Genomic DNA, 16,493 nt, shown 5'->3' with positions numbered 1-16,493 from the left:
CATGGTAATGTCAACTTAGCCTACATGGTTTCGGGTCGTTAAGAGTCCTTTATCCTCAGCTAGGGGTTGGGGAGCCAGTGACTCCCTCCCCAAACTGGTCATCTCTTTCAGTTGTTAACGACTCAGGTGAAACTGGTTTGGTTTGTTTAGGTTTCAAAACACTGCCGTAGATAGCTGGAAGAATAAACCCGAGACCACCATTCTCATTAAGAGAAGGTTTTATCCTTCTTGACAAAGATGGCTTCTTTCACTCCTCGCTCAAACCATCCTTTCTCTCTGGCTAGAATTCGGACTTCACTGTCCTCGAACGTGTAGTTTGTGGCCTTCAGGTGAAGATGCACTGCAGACTCAGGTCCACTTGGGTTGGCTCTGCGATGTTGGTAAAGCCGCTTGTTTAGAGGTTGTTTGGTTTCTCCTATATACTGTTCCTTGCAGTTCTCTTTGCAGTGGATAGAGTACGCAACATTACTCTGTTTGTAGCTGGGAATTTTGTTCTTTGGATGAACCAGTTTTTGTCTGAGAGTATTAACTGGTTTGAGATGAACTGGGATGTTATGTTGTTTGAAAGTCCTTTTTAGTTTTTCAGACAGGCCTGAGATATACGGAATTGAAATACTGTTCCGTTTCGGCTCTTGTTTCTTCTTGTCTTGTCTTCTTGTATGTTGGGATCTGGTGAAAGCCCAGTTGGGATATCCACAGGTTCGGAGGGCTTGGCGGATATGTTGCTCTTCTTTCTTCTTTCTGTCAGAGCTTGTGGGCACCTCCTGGGCTCTGTGTTGTAGTGTCCTGATAACGCCTAGTTTGTGCTGTAAGGGGTGTTTTGAGTCAAATAACAGGTACTGATCTGTGTGAGTAGGCTTCCTGTACACTTCAACCTGGAGCTGTCTGTCCTCTCCAATGATCACAGCACAGTCTAGAAAGGCTAGGGTGTTGTCCTTTGTGTCTTCCCTGGTGAACTTGATGTTCTTGTCGACTGCGTTGATATGATCTGTGAAAGTCCCCACTTTCTGGATTTTGATCTTGACCCAAGTGTTGTCCACATATCTGAACCAGTGGCTTGGAGTAGTACCTGGGAAATAGTCCAGGGCTCTTCTCTCGACTTCTTCCATGTACAAATTGGCCACAATTTGACTGGATCTCAAGCTGAAGAATTACGACTCAAAATTGCGGCTGCACTCTCCAGTGCCAAACCACCACCTTCCAATCTATCCTCAGATGAAAGAAAGGCCTTGACAGCTCTGGAGAAGGACCACAGTATCAACATTTTACCAGCGGATAAGGGGAGATGTACTGTGATCCTGAATGCGGTGGACTATAAAGCCAAAGTTAACAACCTACTCAGCGATACCACCACATATGAAGCACTGAGAAGAGACCCAACCAGCGGCTACAAGAAAAAGGTTATAGACTGCATACAAAGACTGGAGAGATATAATCTTCATACGCCGTCATTAAAATCTCAGACTCCGTCTCAGTGAAGTATAGCGCTCACTTTTTTTCTCCACACGTTTCCATGGTGACTCCAGAAATCGGTGATCTATTGAGAATCTCTTTATGTACTTGCTGTGCACCCGCATCAAGCCAGGGTTACCAAGTCGAGCGTAATTACGCTAACTCATATCCGGTCTTTAGGAACCGGCATACCCAGAGTAAGCAAGTTCAGGTGGTTTTCAGCCAGAGTTCAGGCTTAAAGTCAGAGGAGTTTAAACATGCTTCCTGGAATACCCCGCAAAAAGCAGATTATACTTCTTTCACTTTTGGCTTCTCCCATCAGGGGTTGCCACAAACAACCCTCCCATGAGGATGAGTCGCATGGTTAACTTGGCAATTATGCAGTATGTTCCTGACCCTCTCAATCCAACTGGGCTTGGGACCGGCACAGCAGCAGAGAAGGGAATAGGTAGCAGCCTGGATTTGAACCTAGGTTTCACAGACGGAAGGTCCCACAAACCAGCACAAGCTAAACCGGCCCCACCAGAAAGCAGATTATACGCCCATCAAAAAAAGTAACACGGCTGCATCATCAGCAAAACAGTTTCTTCTTGAAGAACAGACAAAGTAAACGCACAAGTTTCTGATCTTATTTCTATTTTCATTGTGGTGTGTGTGTATATATATATGTATATATATATATATATATATATATATATATATATATATATATATATATATATATATATATACAACTTATAAAAAATTTAATTCATTGATTCAAATGGTAACAAGTAATTGGGTTAAATTTATTCAACCTAATTTCTTATGTCTGTCCAACTCAATAGTTGTTTATACAACTCAAATTTACATATTTATCTAACTAAATGTCATTTCACTCCAATTCAATTACATGTTTTTCCATCTTAATTTATTCTTCTTAAACTCTCATATCTCTAAGTTTGAGCCTGCATATATTTTCATTTTTATAAAATTAAAATTAATGATTCAGCGTGGATTTACGATATATATCACGCTTTTAATTATCATGACTGACTGTCACTTCAGCTCTAACACCATTTTGTTGGACTAGTGGTGCTAAATAACCTCATCATCCTCTTCCTCCCTCTCACTCATGGTGCAGAAAAAATTAAACATAACAGGATAAAATAACTAGACAATACACAGTAAAACAGCTAAACTACTAAACACATTTGGTCAAAAACCCACACATAAACCCAAATCCAGACAGGCAAAGGGAATGGTATCCCATAATTCCTTGTGGTGCCGATCTAACAGCAGCACCAAAGTTACACCTACTTAATTGAATTGATTTGAATGAAAGTAAAATAACTGTCTGATAACTACGTGTTATTTTTAACCCTTGTGCTATCCTATGGGGTCAAAATGACCATTGACGTGTTCTCCCTACCATTATAAAGGTGGAAAGATTTCATGTAATCCATGGACACCAGTGAAGATCACAAATCATTGAAGAAAAATGTTCAACACACTGTCTAATGGGTTTAGATGACCCAGCTCCCAACGTGAACGTGCCTGGGATAGTACAATGTTAAGCTGAACTAATTAAAAAAAATGATTCATCTTAACTGAAGCAAATAATTAAGTTAGATCAAAGTAAAAAAGTTTATATTTCCAACATCCATATGTGGTCTTATCACCCTCTCATGGTGGAAAAAGTATTATCTGAGCTTCTTCATCCACTAAATCATCTTCAAATGGACACGCCATGCTGCTTCACCTCTCTGAAAACAAACTAACCTTCAACTAAACCTGCTCCAGACCAGGTTATGTTCAGAGCATGAGTTGCTATGGCAACTTGACATACCCTGAAACATACCTCCATTTCTGGAACTGAAAGTTGAGGTTATCCACTTCCTTAGCCTCAAACTTACCGTGGTAACTAGCAGAACCTGCTTTCTGGAATACCCCCCTGGACTAGTGTCAAATGTTTTAGGTGGACTTCTGGAAGGGAAACATCCCAAGAGAAAACACCAACAAGCATGTTTCCTTCCCTCGCCGTGTTGCCACTCAATGGTCCATGTTTGCTTCATCTGTGTAAAAAATGCACCAAACCCCCAAATGAGGAGGGGTCTCACCTTCAGGGACTGTGAGAACATTAATAAAGTTCCCCTCTAGAATGAAACAGGGAAAATGGATTTCTGATGGATCCAGCGAACAAAGTTGGTAGATTCATCAGTTGATTGGGGGTTCAGCTCCCTGCCTCTGTGCTGTTGAGCAACACACTTAACCCCACATAAAACAGTAAGAGAGACCTGTTATGTTCTTTTTCCTTTAATGAAAGACAATAGAAAAAAAATAAAGCACGTGAACACATTGAAACAATAGATTTTTTTTTTTGGGGGGGGGGGGGGTCCTGGCAGAAGTGGAAAGGACATGGTGACACATCTGAAATGCCAGCATTCATATCATGATCCAGATGAAACACTGAACGGTCCTCTTTTTGTGTCTCCATCTCTGTTTTCCTCCGCTGTCGCATTCAATAGAAGGACGGATCACTATTAGGCAAAGAAAAGAGCGTAATGCGCCAGTCAGCGCTCGTGTATTTCCCCTCGGTTGCAGTATTTGGCAAGCGGAGGCAGGGGCGGGGAGCTGCTGAGAGGAGCGTCAGGTTTTCGGGAAAAATGCCGGAAGTGTGGCGAGACTTTAAAAATAAATGTCCTGTTTTTATCCTCTCAGCCTTTTTATCCACCTCCTACTCCCGCTCAGGGTCCCGGCGGTCCCCGTAGTCCATCCCAGCTAATGCTGTCAATCACAGACTGTTTCTCATTCATTTATTTTCAAAATCAGTTAAGTTAAATTTATGCTAAGCTCAATTTTCAGAAATTTGATTCTCGTTGCATTTTAATAATGTTAGGACATAAGATGTTGAAAATGGCGAGACTAGGTTCTACACTGACTTTACACCGGTTTTTCATATGATTTCCACTGCAGTGAGGATAGTTTCATTCTTACAGACACACATTCGTGTTTGGTTCGTGGACTTCGGGCTGCTTCGTCTGAGTAGCCAGCCACTGTGACCGTTTATTGTGAAAGGCTTGACCGGATGTGTGACGTGTGCTCGCTTCCAGCTTAGCGTTTGGCGGTGAGATGGCCGTGAAGTCTCTCTGGTTCCTGTGAAGTAGAAACGGGCTCTGTGGACAGACAGCAGGAGGCGAGAACCCCCCCTTCGTTGTCTGCTTCGACCTCCATTCCTTAAAAAAAAAACTAACTGTTTCATTAAAAACGGTAAGACAGAGCGGAGTGCGCACCTGCCTGCGAGGTAGATGGCCAGCATGCAGGTAAACAACCTAAAACAGGCACTGAGCGTTCGTTTTGTTGGCTGCGTTCTCCCGCCGAGGGGGAGGGGCGGGGGGAGGCAGCCAGCCGCAGACCGAGCCCCGTCCGCGGCTGTCCCCGCGTCCGGGACGTTCCTGGCGTTTCCGCGGAACGGCTGTCAGACAGTCCCCCCGTTGTTCGCGGCTCTCGGGCCCGTCTCCGCCCCTCTGCCCCCCAGTCTGCAAATAACAGCCTCAAAAGGGGGGCAGAGCCAGCAACATGGCTGACGCTGGCCCTGCAGAACCCGCCTGTTCGTGTCCGCGGGCGGGATGATTGTTGGGTGTCGTTCCGAACGCGCTCGGGTGGTGGTCAGAACAGCGCATCCGTTCGGTCCCGGCGGGTTTCCGGTCCGGTCCGCTGCCGCACAGCCTCTCACGGCTGCATTGTGTCCTTTAAATGCTGCAGAGAAGCAACTACTTTAGAGGGGATTCGAACCCCTCGGGTCCTTGACAGCTGCTGCCCCTCCTGTGATGCCTTAGTAGCAGTTGACGTCATCAGACGCTGCAGGTAGGTCAGTCCAGGTGAGCGCAGCATCCATGATCAGCCGTGTGAGGAGAACAGGGGACAGACGCTCCTCGCCTGGACCGCTGAACTGTGTTGATGTGTGTAGGAAAAAACGTCTGACACCCCCCCACCGGTTTGAAAGTCACCCGTGGGCTAAAGAGTGGGAGGGTCACTGATCCATGGGACCGGGACGTGTCCCACGACATGGGAAGGTCACTGATCCATGGGACCGGGACGTGTCCCACAGACGCAGAATCAGACACTTCTGTTTCTAGGACGATCATCTGCTGACCTTGACAGCAGAACTGTTGGGAATTTCAGGTGTTTTGTCTACGGATCTGACCGTAGGTGAACCAGGCGTTCAGCGGACGCCTCCGTTGGACTGAGAGCAGGTGGAGATCATCTGTTAATGAGCTTCTCTGATTCCACGTGGATCAAGTTCCCCTCTGATCGGCCGTTGCTGAAGGGTTCCCGGTGCTCTTTTACCAGCTCAGTGGCCTCGTGGTAGAGCGTCCGCTCTGTGACTGGAAGGTTCATGAGTTCAAATCCAGGCTGAGTCGTACCAAAGACTTCAAAAAATGGGACTCGATGCCTCCCTGGGTTGGGGGAATAATCCACCAAATGATCCCTGAGTGCGGCTAACCGCTCCCCCAGGGGTTTGGGTCACATTTTTCATTAATTGAGCCGTTTTTAGCCAAAATCTGAAAGGCGGTGTGGTTTTGTTTTTTTAGGACAAAGCTTCTGCAGAGCGGAAGGAGTTCCCCTCCCCGTTGCTGAGAGCTTTCTGTTTGCGGCCCGCCCAGCATCTTTTCTCCATCACAGAAACAATGTGTGTTTTTTTTTAATCTCCTGACAGCGATTTGATTCCCGGAAACGTAGTTTTAGGTTCAAAGTCTGTGTCCTCCAGCGTGAGAAAATGTTTAAAACCCCAAAAAACGGCATCTGGCCTTCAGCAGAAGAGAGGAAAAGCACTGGAAGGTGGACGGAAGGGATGCAGGGATGATGCTGCAGGTTGTTTATTCTCGTAACGCCGTCTCTGATTAAAATGAATCCAAAAGAAGATTTTTGTCGCGTTTCCGTTCCTGTGCTTCTGGAAGCTGAGGAAAGAGCTGCTTTCTCCTCTGAAGACAGGATCTGCAGCAGAGCCGTGTGGTTCAGCACTGATGGATGCTGCCGCTGCTGCCGCCGCCACCTTTGCTGTGTAAGGCCAGCGGCGTGTGTGCGTGTTCTCCTGCACATGCATGACGCTGACTGAGGGAGTTTTTGGTAGAAGGTCTCTAGAACGGCGCTTTCCTCCGTTGTGATTCCTCTGAGGCTTGGCGTCTGTTTGACGGAAAACAAGCTGCTGTCGTGGTCAAAGTGGGATCTGATGAGAGTCTGGATTCTTGTTTCATCTCTAGATAAACGTGAAGTAACTATGACATAAAAAGAATACATTTTAAAAAGAAGAGTTGGTTAACTTGATTGGGGTCTGAATAACTTTTAGTTTCAAATAAACATGTTTTAATTAGAGCTTTGGGAACATGTTGGCTTTTGTTTAGACACAAACAACAATTGTAGTAATTTTGGACTGTACCAACAAACATACAGTCCTAGAGTGGAACAGATGTTTGGTTTTTAGAAATGAGCCACAGAAAAAAAAGTCTTCCTCTTTATGTAAAGCTTGACCTTCACTGTGACCTCTGTGACCTCTGCAGCACAAATGCTAGGTTCTGCTGTTGGGCCTTGATTCACACGAGCTGCGTTTCCATCCACTATGAAGTTGCACAGATTGGGTTTGTGATAAACGAGCCTTTAGAATAAAGTGTTTGCGCTTGGAGGAAGTGGTTTTTGAGCCGTATCAAAATTAACATATGACGTAAAACTGCAATGGAAACACTTATTTCTAACTAAATGAGTCATGTGACCAACAACCGGGTGGCGATGAGCTTCTTGGTAGGAAGTGGCGGTCTTGGACGCTGCACAGCGGCGCCACCAGAGGTCCCACAGCGTCACACAGATCATCCAAAGTAGAGCGTGTCATGAGGAATTGTTGGATCAGCAGCTCCTCTGGAAAATCACCAACCACCATTTCCCAAAACGGCTTCATCCGTAGCCCCTCCCACATGTAAGGAGCTCGCCGCCCCATGGCCTGAAGGAGACGCAGACGTCTGCTTGGATAGATAATGATGAGCGCTAGCGCCGTGACAGAAATGTGAAAGGATCTGCTGTCAATCAAAGTGTTGATGACATCCGTTGCCGTGTTCCTGAATGACTAATCGCGCTAGTCGGTTTGTGTTTATTAGGATTCAATAGAAACGATGTCATTGCAGAATTGTGTTTTTTCAACATTTCTAGAATTCCCATAAAGTTTTGGGCAGATGTGTGATGGAAACACAGCTGTTGATGTCAATCCAGATGTTTTAGGGGAGAAAGTGGGAGGTCTCTGTTCTCCAGCTAAGCTCCGACTGTAATGATGTGGATGTTTAGTTTCACTCATTGAAAAAGCCTTGAATCCTTCAACGCCAGGACTGGATGAGGCATTCTGTTGCTGCTGATCAATCAAGTTGATTAGCTGAGTTTGATGGGTGTAGCAGGTGTAGCAGGTGAAGTGAATGAAGTGGGTGTGGCAGGTGTGGCAGGTGTGGCAGGTGTGTGTGTTTGCATCAGGAGAAAAATGTGTTTTCTAACCTTCAAACGCTGAAGGCTGGCCTCTCTGGACAGAAGGTGTTGAGCATCGACTGTGTATGATAACTGGGCGGAGTCAGAGTGATGTCATCACAGAAAATGGTTTTCCAGCTCCAACCAAATAAAGTCAGTTCAGGCGCCATCTTTTTGAGATATGGACGCCGCCATGTTGGAGTCGGGCGTCACCAGTAAGCAGTGATTGGTTCAAGTCAACGTTTCCATGGCAACCACTCTCACCCAGTGCCCGAATCTTCATTTTTGCGTCACTGGACAGAATTAAATAAATCTACCGGCGTGTGACGTTATGGTACACAGAGACGCTATTCTTTATGCAATAAGAATATGTTTCGTGCAAACAGAAGAAGTCACATCATTAAAACATCAGGTGAAAACGACGTTATGGTCTGTTTTTAGCTTTTTTTTCTGAAAACCTTTTCTTAAGTTACTCTTTTATTGAATTCTCATCCGAATCCTTACTTTTCTATTTGTGGCGTTTCACAGCATCAGGAAGTGTTTCATTGTCTGAACACAAATGTAGTTTGTTTTCTTTAGTACAGCAGCACAACACTGCTAACAAAAACCTGAACCCCCCTGACGAGAGGAAAATGTGTTTCCTCAACATAAAAAAGAAATAGTATAAAGGTAAACGCCACACAAAGGTAGATGCACAGAGGTGACCTGGTGTGTGTGTGTGTGTGTGTGTGTGTGTGTGTGTCGCATGGCCTGTGCTTTTGTTTACCTGGCGTGCAGACGGTAGAGGATCTGATTGGTCCGTTTATAACTACAGTAGAAATAATCGATTATCAAGAAGATGTTTGATAACGGTATCAGATCCAGAACGGATCTTCTGACCAATAGAATTTTATTTTGCTTATTTCTCTATAGACATCTGTGGGATTTGAGCAAATAAATCCACTCTTTGACTTTTAAAGCCTTAAGCAGTTCAAAGTTATACAACAGCCATACAGCACAGGCTCCGCCCACACGCTCATTTATCAACAGTTGAAGTGTTGTGTTCAGGAACGTCTCCAGAAGTGGAACTTCTGCTGCTCTGTCGCTCCGTCACCATCAGGAGGGTTCAGACGTGTCACTTTGTGATGTCGGCGTCCGTCTCCTCCGTGGCTTCAGTTTGCAGAGGAAGTGACCCCTTAGCCTCAGATGAAGGTCATCTGACCCATGACCCAAACCAAAAGCTGACGTCCATCCATTTGTCCATCTACCCGTCCGTCCTTTCGTCCACCCATCCATGAATCCATCCGTCCATGAATCCATCCATCCATCCATCCATATAAACCCACTGAATCCCTGTCAGGGTCCGTGGGTTGCTGGAGCCTATCCCAGCTACTTTTGAATGAAGGCGGGGTTTGGCTCTGAGCGGGTCAGAATCTAATTCTGACCTGGTTTCAGGGAGCTGTTGTGTCGTCCCCTGCTGTTAAAAGTAGCAAAGAGTCCGTTTAAGTCCGTCGTGTTTAACGTTGCGGTCATGCTGTGTGTTTCTTTCACAGGCTCGTCCTGGTTCTGGTTCTGACGGAGGTTCTGGTCCGACAAAGCCGCTGGTGTGCCTCAGCAGAGCCAGAACAGGTCAGAAGTGTTGTTTTCATGAACCTGCTAATGCTGTGAGTCAGGAAGAGCTGAAACAGTTTTATATTGAAACCAAACGGTGACATCACAAAGGAAGCCACACCTCCAGGAACACAGACCTGTCAATCAGAAGATTGGCTGGACTCATTCAGGTAACCTGAAGTGGGTGGAGCAACAACACCCAGACAAAAGCAGGATGTTGGCCTGAGGGCCTGGAGGTGTACAGCAGGGTACCGGGCTGCAGACAGAAAACATACATCCACTGACTTCAATGATCTCAGTTTAGTTTATTTTCTGATGCTGAAGGATCTTTTATTTTGGTAAACCACTGGATTGTGTTCCCCTCATCCTTCTGTCTTAACGCGTCACGTGACGTTAAGCAGCTGCTCGGACCGCTGAGTTTGCAGCCTAAAGCTAAAAAGCAAATGGGGGGGAAAAAAACTAACAAAACAACATATTTGGAAAGTTTCTTTGGGGAGAAAAGAGTCAGAAGAACTGAATAAGACTCTTTGACTTTAATGAAACACAAAGCTGCTGTTTCCAGACAAAAACAGGAGTTTTCCTCCACATACAGATTTATGCAGACCAGGAGCCGCTTTGCTTGATGACCGACTCTTGAATGTTTCACACATGAAGATGCAGACATGATGGATTCATGTTTATTATTATAATTAGAAAATACCAGTTTTATGACGGTGGTGTCGCTTTACTTTGCCTCATTTAACCCTTGTGCTATCTTAGATGACCCCCCCCCCTTCCATTGAGGTGTCCCCCCTACCATGACAAAGGTGGATAAAGGTGGAAAGATTTCATGTAATCCATGGACACCAGTGAAGATCACAAATCATTGAAGAAAAAAGGTTCAGAGCACTGTCTAGTGGGTCTAGATGACCCAAATCCAATGGTAAAGTGCCTAGGATAGAACAAGGGTTATCCGTCACGCCATTAAAGTCAGACGCAGGTGACGTTGGCGTCCGGTTGTTAGCATCCACTCTGACGTCTTCACCTTCATCACAAAGTCTGAGTTTAAAGCAGCAAACAGATTCAATCGAATCAAGTTGAAACTTGTAAAAATGATATTTAGGAACAAATGAAGATGGTTGGACTTTAACTTAACTTTATGTAAAAGCAAAATATGAAAAATCGTTTTTCCCTGAACGATGATCTGAGTTGAGTTTTCAGTGTAATAATGGGATTCTATGGGAAAAAACTGCAAAGAGGCTTTTATGGAATTATTCACAAAACCTACAAATCCTCGATTCTTTTTAAACTAAACTTCTTTTAGGAGCATTTTAACTTGAAAAATAGTTTTTTCCAAAACCAGAAGCTTTAAAATCTTGAAGGTAAACTTCAGCCTCGTTCAGATCGGTCCGTGAAAGTAAAGTCTGACATGAAAGCGGCCCGCGGCCGGGCAAAGGTACAGAGCAATGCTGAGGAGCCTTGTTTTTTCTGAATCTGTAGAAAGGTGGACGCTCATTTCCTGTTCTTAGCCCAAACGCATGTTTCTCTGTAGATTTTCTTTGCACGCTCGCCGGTAAATCAGCCTGAAGCGCCCAGGATTGGCTGAAGACCTGCAGGAGTGATCTGTGGGACTCACGCTGGGTTTGTGCTGCTCTTTCAGCTGCAGACAGGTGTGAGCTGCAGGTGAGTGGCCGGGCGGCCTGGCTGCCCCCCCGCCTCCAGATGAATGAAGAGCACTCCGGGACACAGAGACTCAGCTGATACAGGTCAACCACACGCCTGCAGTTCAAACCAAGATGTTCCTCTGAATGTTTCCTGCGCCTAAGGGGACGTCTGGACCTGATGGCGAAGCTTCAGGCTTCAATCAGGGATCAGATATTTATTTATGCTTAGTATTATGATCGGCGCTTCATATTATACGCTTATTATTCCTGATAAATACTCTACTAGAAGTCTGCATATGATGAACGGATCTCCACATTTCACTGCCGTAAAGCAGCAGTTTGAGGTTAGAGAGACAAACACAGATTCTCACAATCTCTTTTTGAATTGTTTTCAACTGACAGCAACTATTTCTATTGGTTTCTATTAACCCAAAAACGACCTACGAAGGCATTTTAAAAGAAACAAGATTGAGTTTCTTATTAAGAACCGTGCTGCTAAGGGACCGTCTACAAAGTGCAAACTCCAGGGAAAAGTGATTTAAAAAAGAAATCTCTCAATAACCATCAAAAGAAAAAATGGTTCCATTGATACGAGCGAGTCATGAATTCTCTTTGCTACAACAATTTTGAAAGAAAGTCATGATGATTTTTTAACAATTCAATAGAGATTTGAATCACATCTGATCAAAAATGTTCAATTGATCTGAAGATACTTAAGCTACATTCACCAAACTTATCACCCATCTTTACTAGGTAATAGTTAACTATTTGTACTATTTTGACTTAAATGTTGAAGCTTCTTCACAGAAATGCTCCGTTTCAGTGTGAAATGATAAATGAATGGAAATGAAATCTGTGTCCAAATCAACCAGTAAACTAGAATGAATGTCAAATCCATTCACATGTTAGTTTCCTAAAGTTCTCCACTGTTGTTTTTCCACATCCAAAGAATCCAAAGGGAACATTCTTAGAACATTCTAGACACTGGATGGTCACATGACTTTATTCACAGTCTGTCCACACATTGGACTGGAATGATGGACTGATCCGTGTTGATGACATCACGTGTGTGTTGTTGCTGTGATTGGTCGGTTTTATTCCATTAAGGACTTGCTTCACACACATCGATCTGATTGGATGGCAGGAATAGAAATCGATGAATAAAAACCCTACAGGAATAGAGTCAGAGCAGAGACGCCTTCAGAGGTCAAAGGGGATTTTGAACGTATGCTGGTTTCTTCTGCTGCAGTGTCTTCCTGTAGCAGACGGGTAGATTTCTGGGTTTCCTGTTCCTTCATTCATTTCTTGAATGTGACAGAGTGGACCTGTGTTAACCCAGCCTGTCAGGACGTCTTTGCCTCCTGGCTCACTAAACGCAGCGTACTTTGCTTTTGTCCTTAGGGCATGCAGGGGTTTCTGCAAATATGATGAAGAAAAAGAATCCACACAAGTGAGTAGACACACTCACCGATATTCATGGTTTTGAAAAGAAACGCCTGGCTGACAGTCGTTTCTGTATGAAGAAAGCATAAGAGCAGTCTAGGCCCGGCCACCAAAGTTCTGTCTCAGCCTCGGCGCGACATCGTCGGCTGCAGGATCCAGCACATCTGGAAGGAAGGAGCAGGACATGTGGTGTGGAAAGGAACTGTCCTTGACCAGGTAACCAGAGGTTGGAGCTTCTGCCGGTGGGCGAGCTCTGGAAACGTGTCCTCACATGTGGGTCTGTGTCCCCCAGGTGCCAGTAAACCCGTCCCTCTACCTGATCAAGTACGATGGGTTTGACTGTGTTTATGGTCTGGAGCTTCATAAAGACGAGAGGGTTCAGGGCCTGGAAGTGCTCCCCGACAGATTGGGTACGTCTGACCTGTGAATCGCTGGTCATCTCGCCGTCTTTTGTCTGGTGACCTGCTGTGATCAGCTGAAATCTTCTGCTTGCAGCTAAATCTCGCCTGACGGACGTGAACCTGGCAGACGCCATGATCGGTAAAGCGGTGGAGCACATGTTTGAGACGGAGGAGGGTCCCAAGGAGGAGTGGAGGGGGATGGTGCTGGCCCGCGCTCCCATCATGACCACCTGGTTCTACATAACGTATGAGAAAGACCCCGTCCTGTACATGTACCAGCTGCTGGACGACTACAAAGAAGGAGATCTCCGGATTATGCCCGACTCCAGTGAGTGTCCGCCCGCCGTCAGCTGGCCTGGTTCCTCTGTCCGTCCTCCAACCCGGTGTCCGCTGCTCTTTGCAGATGACAGTGTTTCGGCTGAGCGGGAGCCCGGCGAGGTGGTGGACAGCCTGGTGGGTAAGCAGGTGGAGTATGCCAAAGAGGACGGCGGCAAAAGAACAGGCATGGTCATCCACCAGGTGGAGGCCAAGCCGTCCGTCTACTTCATCAAGTTCGACGACGACTTCCTCATTTACGTGTACGACCTGGTCAAAACTTCCTAAAGACTCTGCAGACGTCCCGATGCCCTCCCACTCGCCAGACGCTAAATGCAGCCCATCGGAACGCTTTTAACCAAGACGATGGAAACGTGATTGGCCGTTCCTAAGAATCCAAGTAATGAGCTTCAATTCACCGAGAACAAATGCTAAATTCGGCTAAATTGATTGCAGCAAGTTGTAAACGTTTCCACGTAAAGCAAAAGGCTGAATTTGAAAACAAAACTTTTATTTAGGAGGATTTAGAATCCGATGTTCTAACAGAAATAGAGGATCTTAAAGCGTTGTTAAATTAAACTACAGAGTCGGCATGTCCGTTCCAAACACTACACCTGAGCAGAGGAAGTGTGGTTCCTCTGTCCCATTTCTGCAGTTCTCTTCACGTTTTGCCATTTTGTCTCGAACCTCCTCATGCGAGCAGCTCTGCAGGGACGACATGCAGACGGAGAGCGTGACGACAGAAGGAAGGCGCTTTTAGACAAAGTGGTATTGTTGGGTAGGAAGAACATGAAGGATGGTTGGTGGTTTCAGTCATGAAGGAGCCGTCCCGACGCCCTTTTCTACCACTGACAGGAACCGATCCACAGCACAGGCTGAGAAACTGGTAAAAAAAAAACACACACTTCTGTGACGACAGTATTAGTAAGCCCATGAAAATGTCAGCTGGGTGTAAAAAAACCATCATTTCTTTGAACAAATCTAGAATAATTCCACGTCTCTGCCATTAGAGAGCAGGTTCAAAACAAACAGTGCGTCATCTTTTTGGCTTAAACATAGGTTTCTTCATCATGATGAAGAACTAAGCTGTTCAGCACGGGTTGGACTCTGGGATTGCGCGTGGAGTCCGCAGACGTGCTCAGAGCTGCATGCAGGCCCCGTGCCGGTGGGACGGATGAAACGTTGGTGCTGACCAAACCCACAGACGGTTCCACGGCGTTGGCGGAAGTCCTCCGACTCCTCCGGTTAAAAGCTGTGACTCCAGAGTTTTTGTTGTTGCCAAACTCCTTTCTGTGGTGAAACTGTTAGATGTTGACGATGGCGGGACTGGTTTTTTATGTTATTTCACTAAAGCCTTTGAATTTGCTCGTGCTGTCTTTTGTAAGTCGTTGGTGAAGTAACAGGGGGAGAGAAAGACGGACTTGACTGAAGCGGATTTCAGTTTCAAACCCGAGAACAAAGCTGTGATGTGGTGTGGAGCCGCACACACCCGCTCTGGATTTTTAAAGGAACGAGAGGCGGACGGCAAAGATCTGGGAGCACGTCGGACTGTGGATGATGGACACTGGGGCAGTCGGGACTCTTGACTCTCAAAGGCTTCATGGAGACGGCCGGCGCTGCAGGACAGGATTCGGTTCCATTTCTTATCCCTGCAGCGAAGGTTTCCCTCTTTGTGTTTACGCTCGAACCAAAAGCGCGGGTCTCCTTGAGAGGTAAACTCCGTTTCTGCTTGGAAACACAGTGTCCGGTATTTGCAGATGATTCTTTCTGTTCCACAGCATGTATGCAGTAAGAGAGGACTTGGTTGTGTTTAATATAAGTGTATAAGAGATTAACAGCCAGCAACGGTTCAAATCGCCTTTCTCACAAATGTGTTTTTCGTTTTTATCTGGACTTATTCTAGACTGAAGGTTTCACAAACTCCTGTTCTGTGTCCAGCTATGGTTCCTGGTGGATTTTCCCTTTTCCTCTAAAAACCCAAACTCCTACTCCGGCTGACAGGTTCTGGTTGAATTGGGTTAGAATTCCTCCAAACAAAAGTCACGTCACGGACCCGGCGCCTTGGTCTGCACACAGCAAGAGTTGTGTATCCAAACCTTCAGCGTGTGTACGTCCTGTGATGTAGTTAGTTGCTGAGGCAGATTCTTGTTGATATTGTTCTTAAAAAAAAAGGGGGACCCTGAGGTTCTCCAAAGTTGTGTATCTTTTTGGTTAACAGAGTACAATTGTGGTCATTTCAACAGGAATTCTTTCTATTAGAAAAAAATAATGTGTTACTACTAAGGCTTCACTCATAGCCGGGATCATTGAAGTCATTTTGCTATCAAAGTGATCACACATTATTGTGGTTACTGTCACAACTCTGGCCTTTCATCATCCTTCTGCCTTGTATTGTTTGTTTTTGTATGTTTAAAAATGTATGTTAATAATTTTTATTGTTAATGGAAAACTACACATTTTGCTGCGTCTCGTCTTTTTTTTTTTACCTCCGTCAACCAAGGATAGTTCAGCAAATGTGTCAAACGGTTTTTGTTGCACGGAACGCATTGATGTACGTTTTTGTAGAAAAGTATTCCCAGTTTTTCCCTTCATCAGAGTTTCCTCCATCTGAACACAGACGTGGAAGATTCTCCCGAAGGTTCTCTGCACGTCTACCGCTGAAGTTCTCATTGGCGTTTGGTTCTTTCCAGATCAACAAGGTTCACGTCTGGAGACTGTTCTAAAGGTTCCCGTCTTGTTGTTTGTCCTCAGTTCTGGCAGAACCTGGAATATGTTGTTCCCTGTAAGCTTCGTTGGACCTCATGAGTTGTTGAGGCTATCAGAAGACTGGAATGAAAGTGTCTTTAATGACCAGATCCTCCAGCTCTGTCTGTGAAGACGGATCAGCTGAGACTCAAACGCCGTACAGACAGGCTACTGTAACCTGTGACAGAGCTGCAGGATGAGGACGGACTCAGAGCGGTCTGCACCGGTCAGGTTAAAAGGGAGCATCTGGAGACAGAGATGGGGTCTACCTTCAGGCCCAAGCAGGAAGAAAACCTCTTAGACTGAGTTTCCTGACCCTAAGGGTCAAAACATTACCTGCTACGAAAAGGTGTAGAATTTACCCGAAGCCCCTCCTCTCTCATAAACAATGGCACGATGGTGCTTCTTCTGGCCAAGTCCT

The 16,493-nt window shown here is 45.5% G+C and overlaps 1 protein-coding gene across 7 annotated transcripts; it reads left to right on the top strand.

Moving 5' to 3' along the window:
- Window positions 1-4,420: 4,420 nt before the first annotated feature.
- spina (spindlin a) lies at window positions 4,421-15,786 on the top strand. Of its 7 annotated transcripts, none has more exons than XM_020707932.3 (9): window positions 4,509-4,701; window positions 9,468-9,543; window positions 11,057-11,077; window positions 11,165-11,270; window positions 12,570-12,618; window positions 12,692-12,827; window positions 12,904-13,021; window positions 13,107-13,340; window positions 13,416-15,786. In XM_020707932.3, the coding sequence occupies exons 4-9, from the start codon at window positions 11,231-11,233 to the stop codon at window positions 13,613-13,615; spliced, it is 777 nt and encodes a 258-aa protein (XP_020563591.1). In that variant the 5' UTR covers window positions 4,509-4,701; window positions 9,468-9,543; window positions 11,057-11,077; window positions 11,165-11,230; the 3' UTR covers window positions 13,616-15,786. The 7 variants fall into 7 exon arrangements, with proteins under 7 accessions (XP_004075200.1, XP_020563591.1, XP_078811689.1 ...); XM_078955563.1 differs by having other exon boundaries at window positions 9,468-9,695; XM_004075152.5 differs by lacking the exon at window positions 11,057-11,077 and having other exon boundaries at window positions 4,421-4,701.
- Window positions 15,787-16,493: the final 707 nt, after the last annotated feature.

Source organism: Oryzias latipes, chromosome 12, assembly GCF_053564925.1.
Source record: "Oryzias latipes strain Hd-rR chromosome 12, Olatipes_Hd-rR_3.1".
Lineage (NCBI taxonomy): Eukaryota > Metazoa > Chordata > Actinopteri > Beloniformes > Adrianichthyidae > Oryzias > Oryzias latipes.
Note: the sequence above shows the minus strand (reverse complement) of the source record. Positions and strands in the feature narration are given on the sequence as shown.